This window comes from Cygnus atratus, chromosome 27 (assembly GCF_013377495.2).
Source record: "Cygnus atratus isolate AKBS03 ecotype Queensland, Australia chromosome 27, CAtr_DNAZoo_HiC_assembly, whole genome shotgun sequence".
NCBI lineage: Eukaryota > Metazoa > Chordata > Aves > Anseriformes > Anatidae > Cygnus > Cygnus atratus.
The window spans coordinates 5,572,929-5,585,185 of record NC_066388.1 but is presented as its reverse complement, the minus strand read 5'-3'; the positions used below and the strand labels follow the sequence as shown (position 1 = coordinate 5,585,185).

The 12,257-nt window shown below is 42.1% G+C and overlaps 1 protein-coding gene across 4 annotated transcripts in view; it reads right to left on the bottom strand.

Moving 5' to 3' along the window:
* ANTXR1 (ANTXR cell adhesion molecule 1) overlaps positions 1–12,257 on the bottom strand; it is a 117,226-nt gene that overhangs the window by 27,780 nt on the left and 77,189 nt on the right. For 2 of the 4 annotated variants that reach the window (XM_035568810.2, XM_035568811.2), the window contains 2 exons: positions 5,201–5,296; positions 4,708–4,875 (listed from right to left, as the gene is read on the bottom strand). In XM_035568810.2, the coding sequence (XP_035424703.1) occupies positions 4,708–4,875; positions 5,201–5,296 (264 nt within the window). Of the gene's footprint in view, positions 1–4,707; positions 4,876–5,200; positions 5,297–9,506; positions 11,136–12,257 lie in introns of those variants that run through there. The other 2 variants (XM_035568814.2, XM_035568813.2) reach the window with 2 other exon arrangements.

Genomic DNA, 12,257 nt, shown 5'->3' with positions numbered 1-12,257 from the left:
CCTTGTCTCATGGTCCTTTATGTATAGTTGTGTAGAGACTGCTAGTGGCCTTTTTGAAGTCATCTGAGTACTATAAATGTTCTGAGGAGGAGAGAACAGGTAGACATAGACAGAACCAGAGGTAGAAACAGGGGTTGAATGAAAGCTAGTAACCAAACCAAAGCATAGACAGCTGTATGGCTGGCTGTAGCAGGGAGCACATCCTGAACCAAATTAAGACAAATGGCACAGTCCTTTATGATCCTTCACTCGCATCTATGTTTTGTGCTCTCCCTCCCTCTGTCAGATGAACTGAGGATTTGGCAAGACTTGTCTTGCTCCTTGGTTTATTTGCACTGACCTTTCAAACTGGTGAAATGATATTTAAAAAAAATAAATACAGTTGGCATCGTGATAAGAAGTAACTTCAGCAAATAAGAATAACATTAACAGTAACAATAATAATAATCTGTTAAGTGTCAGCAACTGTATTTGGCAGTAAACAAAGCCCTAGAGCATTTCAAGCGGCAATCTATCCACTCTGTTAACAGCTGTCTACCTACCATATGGATGCTACCCTGGAGATTGGATGTAAAGGGAAGAAAAACTCCATCAGACAAACTGGCAAAAGGCTGAACACTCCAAGTAAGGCTGGCACTTGTGCTGTGTGGAGAAAAGGAGGCCCGTTGGCCAGCAAGATGACTGGCCCTAAAATGTGAATTTCCTGGCTCTTTCTCAGAATCAAGCTACCTTGGTTCACTGCTCCTCAGATTTAATTCCTTGCACTCCCCCTTTACCAAGGATTTTTTTTCTTTCTTTTTTCTTTTATTTTCTTTTTTTTTTTCTTTTTTTAATAGGTTCTTACATGCATATTTATCTACCTTCAAAAGAGATGTTTCAAACAGTTCAGTGGAATTGGTGGAAATTTAATGTCTGTTCTAACCAAAGAAGCTGAGAGCATGTGGAGCATGGGGATGAGGGAAAATTTAAGCTGAGTATCAGGAGACATTTCCTACGGGTGAGGTCTGGTAGTCTGGGAAACATTTCCCCCGAGCAGCAGTGGAAGCCTCTGTTATTTTAAAAACCAGACTGGAAAAAGCAGTGAAGGACAGACCCAAGCTAGCAGTGCTGCTTTGGCTGAGAGTGCAGACCCAATGACCTAATAGGCTGTTCCTCCTCACCTCCCCCTGCTTCTTACAACTCCGCGATAGCTTCCCTGTGTAAGACAATGCAAATTCATCTTCATATGCTCACATCTTCTAGACAGAAGCTTCTGCCAAGAGTACTGATGAGTTTATGCCAATTTTGCAAGTTCCTTACTGCACAGGGAGAGCAATTGCAGGATCTCTGCTTCAGAGAAATGATCCCCTCTGTTTTTGTTGAGTGAGCACAGTTGTATGTGGGGAAAGTATTGGATATAGTTATCCGGTATGCATACACAGCCTGTTTGGGTGCAGTTCAATAAGGGGTGTGGTGGCAATTAATAATTAGGTAAAACCTCATCCACAGACAGATTCAGGCTGCTGAACACTATCCAGATGTGGAACACGCCAAAGTTAGGGAGTATTTGGATATGGGATCTTGGATAGGACCTGTCCTTATACTATACAGTTTGAATGGTGTAAAGGAGAGATTTTTCTAAAGGAACTAAGAGCATAGATCACAAGCCAGCAGTGTGCCCTGGCAGCCAGGAGGGCCAACTGTATCCTGGGGTGCATCAAGCACGTCACTGCTAGTCGGTTGAGGGAAGTGATTGTCCCACTCTACTCTGCGTTGGTGCGGCCTTACCTCGACTACTGTGTGCAGTTCTGGGCAGCACAGTACAAAAAGGATGTGAAACTGTTGGAGAGTGTCCAGAGAAGGGCTACTAAGATGATGAAGGGCCTAGAGGAGAAGACGTATGAGGAACAGCTGAGGTCACTTTGCCTGTTCAGCCTGGAAAAGAGGAGGCTGAGGGGAGACCTCATCGCAGCCTACAGCTTCCTCACAAGGGGGAGTGGAGGTGCAGGTGCCAACCTATTCTCTTTAGTCACCAGTGATAGGACCTAAGGGAATGGAGTCAAGCTGCGACAGGGGAGGTTCAGGCTGGATATCAGGAAGAGGTTTTTCACTGAGAGGGTTGTCGTGCACTGGAACAGGCTCCCCAGGTACGTAGTCATGGCACCAAGCCTGTCAGAGTTTAAGAAGTGTTTGGACTGTGCTCTTTGTCATATGGTCTGAATTTGTGGGTAGACCTGTGTGGAGACAGGAGTTGGACTCAGTGATCCTTGTGGGTCCCTTCCAACTCGGGATATTCTATGAGTCTATGATTCTGTCACCCATGAGATACTTCTAATACACTTAGGCCCCTAATAATCAAATGATTGCTGTTATGAAGCAAAAGCTGTTCGTAGTCAGAATTAGAACTGAACTCAAAACCAACGTACATTGAATCTTTTCTCCAAGTCTCTTTTGAACTTTGGAGAAATTCCAGCTGGGACACAGATCTGCAATAAACTTGACTCCTCTGTTCAGAACTGACTTCCTACCATGCAGAATAAACTCTGAAAATAAACTGAAAATCTCCTGAGGCTGTAATCCAACAGCATGAACTGGTGAAGAAAGAAGGGAGAAACTCATCAGTATCTCCTGTGGGAAAGGACCCAGTTCTCAGCTAACAGTAGCTGTGCCCACATGGATTCCATCTGCAAGTGCACACGTATTCAACATTCTTTGTGCTAAAACTGGTGCTTCTATTAACTCTTAAGTGGCTAGAGTACAGCTTTCTGTGCTGTGAAACCTTCTGACTGCAGCACACAAAAAGCAACTGAGCTGCATCTCTCAGCTGTATGAGGTCATTTCCATGAGCACATCGTACGAGTGAAAATCTCCCAGATGGGACTAGTGTGTTTTACGAACACATTGCAGTAATGTAAATTACAACACGATACATTTTAAAACAAAGGAGCAGCTATGTGGGATGGTGCTTACTGCATTCCCAACTCTGAACTGAAAAAAGTTGACTGTAACCTGTCCCACTGTGGGAATGAATAACCTTCATGAACACATGTTGAAATCATTATAATACAATTGCAAATGACTTGTTGGTAGGCTATGTTTATTAGATGATAATCTTTAAGGGGGGGAAAAAGAGAGGGCATTGAACCAAATTTTCAAAGAGGCTCGCATTTCTGTATCCTCCGGAAACCACTAGTACTCCCTTGTGCATCCTTGCCATTTCCATTGCTGGATTTGAACCAGCTGTAAGATCAATGTCTGAGGAAAGCCAAAACACGTGACTTGCCCAAATTCCTATGGGCACTGCTCAGAGCTGATCAGTAACAAGAAACAATGCAAGAAAACCTCGGTGTATTGCAGTGAAATATACCTGCATCTCAATAACGTAGCTGGTAGAATATGTTTGGCTAGGTTGGCTGCTTCTAGAGAGGAATAAGACAGGAGAATAAAAACTCTGCTTTCCAGCAGTGAGGCACTTCCCCATTTAGCATAAAATTTAAGGTAAGTTAAACACTAGGCGGTTTAACAAATTGCCTGTAGAGGGTTTCTAACCCTAACCAGAATTTCCACTCTTCACAATGAGATCCAGGCTCCAGTGGTGCCAGGCTTGCACTAGGGTATGAACTGTGCATTTTCAGTCTTTTCTGATATTACAGTGCTGCTGCAAATACAACAAACTGAGCATTAGCATTTTCCAAAAAGGATAACTCTGAAAAATGTGTGGGATTTTTTTATTTTTTATTACACAGGTGCAACCTCTTGAAAATTGTTTGCTGAGGACAGCTTAACTTGTCTTGAATGTAAAAGATTTACTTTCTCATGTTGGAGTGTCTTCATACCACACTCTGGATGATGCCACCAATATCTGTTGTGTGTGGTTTGTTTCTCTTAATCCAGGAGGAGCACTCACATGTGTGACGAAGGGTTTTGCATCAGTGAATTATTCAGCTGCTTGCTTGTTTCAGTTTTGTACACTGACAACCATTCACATGAGGGAAGCCAAGCTGAAGAACAGCTGCCTGCCCTTGGGACAGATGGCAGAGAAGGAGATCCTTCTCAGTTCCTGAGGGTGACTGCTAGGCAGCTTTGCATTGCATGTGACCCGATAACAGCGTGAATTTGCACTTTCACTTCTGAGGCACTCTAATTCAGCCAAAACCTTCTTGCAGGGCATCCCCTCCATGTGAGGTGAGCATGCTGCCCTGCAGTAGGCCTGGCCCTGTGACCCATGCCAGCTGGCACACATCCGTGTGCTGCACTGCAGTCCTTGATCTGGTCAGAACATTTTTCCTTGGTGATATTTAAGAGCAATTTTCTTCTGATTTTTCCCCTCTTTGTAAGGAAAGAGGATGCTATTTCCTCCCTACAACACAGAGAATATGCAATTTGGACTGAAGGGCCTGCCTTTGGAAGCACAGTGGGGTCTGTAAGCACTTTACAGCAGCTAGCTACACCACTAAAAGTGATCAGATTTTTATTCTGGTCTCAGAAAGCAACGTGACCCTGCAACCTTATCAACCTGATGGGAAATACCCATTGCCCATGAGGCTCCTTTCTACAGCACAGAAAGGAGCTATCTTTCTATCTTCCTTATGCACAGCCTCTCCACCAGCACCTTGAGGTCACAGGTTTATGGACAGTTCTACATCTTACCCATGGATGTGAAAACATACCACTTAACACAGATCTCCTGGAAACACTTTATGCAGTAAAACACTGGACTGGACTTACCTTGATTGGAGAGTACCACTTCCGAGGAGAAGAAGGTCTGCGCATATTGTTCACAAGGTTCCTGGGCTCAGGGAATTCATATTCCTGTTCTGGCATCTTGACTCTGGCATTCTTGGCTTTCTCTAACTTAGCGCCTTCTTCTGTGGAACCCTTTTCTCCCCAGCGCACCTGAAAAGACAGAATCAGAAATGCAAAGGTGGGGAAGGGCTTCAGAAAAACTATAAAAATATTACCTTGCAATTTGCATGGCAACACTGCCCATGTATCCCAGGCAAAGACCTGGATCCTACTGAAGCAGAAGAAAGAGATGGCCCCAATATTAATAAGTCTGTTTGTCTCAAATATTCCTATATAAAAAAGATTTTGGCACAGATGTAGAAGAGAGCTTAAAGAAGTTTGTGCCTATACATTTCTTTCAGGGTAAATTGCCTGAGGATATCACAGCTCCGTTCAAAACTGAGATTTTCTGATACATAGACTGGTGCCTATTTACCTCCATTCGTTTGATGCCACCAACTCCTCGACCACCATAATAAGAGGCATCTACTGTTGGCCATTTCTTCTTTGGAAGGCCATCATCATCTTCCTCCTACAAAACAGAAGGAAGGGGTTATACTGTTAGGAAGCATGAACTGAGATGGTAAGGGATAAACGGTCACAGGTCATGTCATCCTTTGAGCCAGCTAGAGCCAGTGCAATAAAGGTTCTGCTCTCTTGCTGCTTGTTTTCCTGAGGCTGTACACTCATGAAAAGAAAATGTTTCGTTATATAAACACTACCACCACTTGAAAGGTACAATCCAGCTCCAGCAAGAATGTGTGTTTTTGCAATATTTTTATTTAAAGGGATTTTCATCATCTTTAAATTCAGGGAAGTAAATTATTTCCAAGTTGCAAAATCATTGAGGACGTTGCCAAAATAATATTCAGGATAGTCAAGAGTTGGGGGCTTTTGGCTGCAAGTCTGGTTGATATCCTAGCCATGAGTGATGGCAGCAGGGACTTACCCCTTTGCCATCCTCTTCCCTGTGCCTGTGGTTAGATAGGGGCCAGCCATTGCTGTGAGGAGTGTTCACTGACTCATGGCTCCCCTTGCCGACATAATCCTCTAGTACACAGATAAATCATTGTATTTTAGTTCAGATTTGACAGAAGGGGGAGTGAAGGAGGGCAAGAAAGCAAGCAAGTCAAATTTGATCCTGAGTGTGGGTGAATTAGGAGTACATTTGGGAACAACCCCAGTGTGACTGTCCAAAAGGGAGATGATTGTTTTTTTCAGACGAGCGGGCCAAGTGTAATAGGATGGAAAAGACTAATGGAAAAGTTACAAGAATGGAATTAGTTCTTGTAATGAACTTCTGCCTCTGCTGGCAAGGCTACCCATGGAAATCCATGTGGCTTCAGTGATTTCATGGCCTTATGCCAGCAGAAAGTCAGACCTTGTGTGAAAAATGAGACTTAAATTCTGTACAAAATGGAATGTGTTCTACCCCTGCTGTAGCAGGCAGAAACCCAGGGACATCACCAAACACAAACTTAGACGTGTTTAGGACTCTGGCCTTCGTGACGGCATTCAGATATGGCCCAATTAACAAACCAAGAAAATCTTCCTATGTGTTTTTAAAATCAATCTAGCTAAAGTTCTAGTGAGTATATTCTATGTAAAAAAGGGTGCACTATAACAACTGCGCATACGCTCTGACCTACATAGTGCCTTTCGCTTTAATTTCTACAATTCAGGCTGTGAATTGGCAAAGCAGAAAAGCAGAGTTCATCAAAAACGTGAAGTATTTCCTGTGAAAAATGTGGAGAGAAATGAAAAATGGTCCCTCTTTTTTTATTTTTTTTTCTTTCTTTAATTCTTCACAGGGATTTGGCGAAACTCCAGAGTTTAGGAGCTTTCCAAAACTGAAAAAGCCAAAAATACTTTGAAATTGAACTCCCCAGTAGGAAAATTAAAAAACTGGGAGAAAAAAATCCAAGACAAACTATGCTTTTCATGTCAAACAAAAGAATTTTTATTTAAAAACAAAACAAAACATAAATTCAGCTGCAAAAATTGTCCTGATCTAAAGGAAGAGTGAACAATTGAGTCATAAATATAAGGTCCCTCTCCTTTGTAGCTAACCTCTCTGTCTCTCTCTGGTTAGAGCTGCTGAGGCTCTTCGCTGCAACCTAAGAACTTAATATCTCTGCATGAAGTTTTCCATGAGGACTTTTTTTCAAAAAATGGAATCAAAGCCATCTAAATATTTTCCTTCAGCAATTCTCTCTTTCTCTGTCTTCAGCTTAGCACAGACTGGACTTCTCACAACAGGAAATACCAAGGTTTAGGAAATCTTCCCCACAAGCCCTTGAAAGCCCTGCAAGTCACTTCAATCTAAGATAGGAGTGTTTCTGCCAGAACAACAACAGAAGCACCACACGCACAAAAAGACAAGAGTGAACACTTGAAAAACAAAGGAGTCACAAGCTTTCTTCCGGATGAGTCTGTTTACATGTTTTGAAGGGCATAGGAGGTTTTGCAATACAAGCAGAAAAATAAAAACAAAAAACACCAGTGATGTCCTACTCACTTGATAAATGTGTTCACAATGTATGTGAGTAGCTCTACTAAAGCAACTGGAAACTTGGGCATCAGGGTGGCAGAAAAGCAGGAAAATGAGAAGGAAGAGGCATACCATCCCCATCCCCAGCATCCTAGCTGCCCCATTCAGAAGAACTGAGCCAATAAAATGGGGCAGAATTCTCACATCCTGACTCAGTCTTGCCCATAGTTTTCTACACTTAGCTACAGTAGGGTTTTTGCCTGAGGAAGAACTGCATAAGGAACTTCAGCTCTGACCCAGCAGCAGCACAAAAAACAGCCCCGGAAAATCTAAGTGCATTTAAGGATGCTGGAAATTGACTGTACAGAACTTGGCATCTTTCCATCCCCAAAATCTGCTTTAGATGGAGCTAGAGTTTCTTTTTTTTTTTAAAAAAAAAAAAAAAAAAAAAAAAAAGAAGAAGAAGAAGCAGGACAGAGCTACATTTCACAGTCAAAGATCCAGATTCATAACTGCTGGATTTCAGAAAACAAAGATGTGTTTATCTCAGAGTCCATGCCGGGCTCTGTATACTTTGACCCCGACCTGAGGCAACCTCATCTGTGGGTAACACAAGGATAATTCAGGCTCCACTAGGGACGTCTGAACCGCTAAGGGTAAGAATTCAAACTAAATTTGGCCAGATTTTTAAAAGTTTGGACAATTTACCCTTCTCCCCGCCCTTATAATTATTTTCACAGTTGTCTCTGCAATGCCTGAATCTTGTCAGAATTTAGCATTTATAGAGTGCTTTGCCTGCAAAAAAAGCACTGTAAGACATGGGATAATAATTCCTTTAAGAGATTTTATCACCTAACTTTACAGCTGAGGAAACCTGGAGGTGAAATACGTTGTCCTCCAGCCTCACAGTTCCTTACTGCAACCCATTCCCTTAATACCAGATTCATTTCCAAATCGCATGGCCACCTCTCAAATGCAAAGGCATTGTTACACTTTGAGGATAATTTACTTGGTTCTCAAGAAACATTTCCTCCCTACTTTGGCAGGTTTTGCTTGTCACGTTATACTCGGCCAGGCATCTAAATCACAACTGTATAAACCCTGCCTTATCTTAATAATCTTTGACATGTTTTGCAAGAACGTGGCATTGGTGTTTCTCATATTTGCACCTCTCACCAGCCCAAGCCTGCAAACTATTGTCAGAAAGCACTCATAGGTCACAAGAATATCTAAGAGAAGATGTTCCACTGGTGTTCTGCTAAGGAGCAGGCTGAAGAAAGAGCTCAACTCTCATTAGGCATCAGCAAAAAACACATATAAATTTATCCTTGAGACAAAAATGCTTAGAAAACCAGCCCTTGTCAGGCTTAGTGAGAATGGAATTCTTAGTTTATCTATGGTACAGATTCTTAAAGATCCTGCCTAAGTTATATCTTCTGAGTGCAGAGTGCTGCATGTGCACAGTGAAGACAGAATGCCTGTTTTGATGAAGATAAAGGAGAAGGAATGTTGAGGTATTCCCACTACATGGCTCAGACAATGAGCTACACAAAGAAATAACGTGCACAGGGTCACACAGGAAATCCTTCTACAGAACAGAACACCTCATGTACCCAGACTTATATCTCCAATTCCCAGGTTGCATTTTGTAAGGACTGTAGTGCTAGAGATGCTCATGTCTGAACTATGATTTTACAATAGAGATTGCTGCTCCACAGAGTCTTTTGCATGTAGTGCTGGCAATAGGGGACTATTGCCAGTGATGGGGGAATAAACCCAACTGTTCACCACCTCCACACTAATTGAGTGTGCTGTGCTGGATCTGCCTAGATATTTTGCATTAAATTTGGTTATAAAAGTCCACACCTTCATGGAGTAATACCTACATCTCATTTGCTCCCAATAACATTCCAAATCTTTTTCTTTTAAATGATTGTATCTTGAAAGATTCCTTTTCTCCTCCTCCCAGATTTCCAAAACACATTGTAAAAAGAGAGTAAAGGGGAAGGAAAAGAGCTGGCATACCACTGTGACCTGGCTTTATTTCAGGAATAACAGAATACATTTCCTGTCTTGGTGTCTACAAAAAAAATTGCATCAGAGCTTTTCTCTGAAGCTTATTTTGCTATCTTCCCAGCAAGGCTTTTCAGGAAGAGAGAGCAAAATAATTTGGAAGAGTTTAATAAACACTAATAAGTGAGGGTGCAAGTGGCTCCCCAAGAAGATGAATTCCTCTTAGACATTCTTTGGCTTCATGAATGTTCAGAAGTTGTCTCCACAGATCAAACTGGTTCAAGGTGAACAGAAGTTTTCATCTGCTAGCTTAACAATAGATGCCATGCAGTGAGTTAAATTTCTCCTTTTCATGCAGGCCTCCCATGACAGCAATAATTACTGTCAATGTCTCATGACTGTGCTGGTGAATGGTGCTTTTCTCTTCAGGACTTTCTTGTGCATGTTAGCTTTAGTGTATGTGGGTAAGATGACAACAGACATAAAGATTATCCAATTACAGGCTGGTTGGTGGCTTGGCCCTGGTGCCACGTTAGGAGTGACTGTGAAGCTTGGGTAACAGAGCAACATGGAAAAAATGAGTCTGAGTGATGAGGAAAGGGCATGCTTGGGTCATCTGGTATGTCTCCTGCCTGGTTTTCCCAGGTTTTAGGACACTTTGTGTCCCTGAATCCATTTTGTAGGAGAAAGCACTGCCATAACAGAAAATGAATATACAGCAGTGTATGTTAACATTGCCTGGTCTCAGTTTACAGCGCAGGGAAGCAATGAAAAGAGCATGTGCCTCCTGGAGTGCTCCTGTTTATCCTTCTGTGGGACAGACTAGCAGCAGACCCCTGGCATGGGTCAGGTAGTGAACAGGAAATTGTTGGAAGCTGCAGATCCCTGCAGGGTGTCTTTTTATTTTATTTTATTTTTGGTGTAGAAAATCGGTTGCTATACTGAGAACCAGCTTCAGCCTCTTGATAGGCTTATGGTCTGAGTTGACTAAGAGTTGTTCCAATAAGCCCAGCCTGAAGGTGATGGGCACCTGAACAAAAGCAGATGTCTTCCTCCAGCAGGGCTAGAAAGAGTCTTCCTATCTACTGGAAGTAGAAGAATGTGGTTTTGATCCGCTAGCAATGAGTCAATCACAGGTCAGAAAGGTGCTCACTGACTCCTTGAGACATTCGCTTCTTCCGATTGCCATTAACTCAATCTTTCCTGGCTGTAAGTAAAACCATCTGTCCTTCATCTGGGCTAAACCTTCTCCAGTATCCTCTGTTGTCTGAGGAGCACAGTGGTAAGTTGACAACGTTTGCAATTTCTGAATGAATTAATTGGAAGTTTTTAGCCAATAATGATTTCCTTCACCAACAGTGAGCAAGTCTCCAATATGTCTCAAAAGGCCTTTAAAGTAGAGTTCAATAAAACCTTTGGTGGGTTTCTGACAGTAATGCTAGTTTCCCTGTTTGCCTGTATTGTTAAAGTATAATGCATTATCCTTGCAGTGCAAAGACATATGGGCCTCGGCTCCCAAAGCTGCTGATGCAAGAATTCCTCATCTTATTTTTGCTAAGATTTTTAGGAGAAGAAAGTCATTTTACTGTAATTGTAATGCTGCTGCTTAAGGGATTTGCACTCTGTCATGCTGGAGATGAGCAGTTACTAGGTTTTCTGCAAGGGAGAGGGCAACCTACAACATGTAAGAAAAACATGAATGCAGAAAATCAACACCATCTTCCATTTGTTTTTAGCAGAGTAGGAAATCTGGAGTATCCAATCTTCTCTGAAAGCATCACATTACTGCCATTCTTGTTCCATGGACCAGACTCTATAATAGTAAATGGGACCAATGAAATAGTTTTTCCACCAGCAAGAGCCTCTTCTGTCAGGGAAAAAAATGCAAAGTACAGGTCACAGATTCAAGCTTTACTAATTTTTGAGCGCTGCACTGGTGCTTTACAGTTTCTAAAATAGTAAAAGTGTATTTTACTTTGTTTACTAATTGTACAAGGTGGCTTTAGGATAACTGAGCACTGAGCTTTGGGGAAAGTGCATGTGAAATTATACGTCTACAATAGGCTAGTCCCCGTAATTCTAGCAGGTTGTTGTAGCCAAATCTCCGTATCCCAGGGTCCCAAAACAATAAGAACAATAGCTAGGATATTGTATAGACCTTCTCTTGTATTAATGGGGAAGCAGGTAACCTGCAGGTAACCTACAGGTATAAGATTAATGTAATTTTTCTGCTTCTATGCAAAAAAGAATTTGCCCACATTCTCCTCAGTACGAGATCAGGTTACTTTAAAATAAAAAGCCATTGGCAAACACATTGCTAGAGGAAAGCTATCAAACAGACTGATGAACTGAAGATTGTTCTATCCAAAAAGCTGTGTGGACTCTTCCTCTCTGTCAGAATCAGGGATGAGAGAAAATCCTACACTTCCAGAGAGATCTTTACACTGGTTTAACCAAAACTAACCTGAAGCAAATACAACTTGTGTGCCACAGATGGTTTATTGTGTAGCAACTGGTCTGCTTTTGCAGCACTTAATGATTTGAGAAAAGGCTTCCTTGTAAGTGAAGCACGCCTTTCCCCTTAGCACAGAGATTTAATTTCCCCTTCCAGTCCTTGGCCAGTGAACCAGCATTCCAGAATGATGCACTTTAATTAACTTCAGCAATTGAATCCCTTGGCTTGGAGGCATGTGTGATGCCGAACAGAACATGTTCAATTTTAGGCTAATATTTTCCTTTTCATTCAGAGGATGAAAGCTAACAAAGCTGGTGCATATATGTACAGCCCAAACAGAAATGGCTACTTTTGAAAGTAGGCCAGATGCTTGCATATAAATACATGGGTTGATGCTATTCTGAGAGATGGGTGCCTTCAGCAGCAAATGCCTTCAGTATTGAACCCAAATGCAAATCTCCATTGGGTCCAGAATGCTCAGATGTGCATTTTTACTTGAGGCCTGTTTTGAAGGGGACAAGTGCCATCAAGATG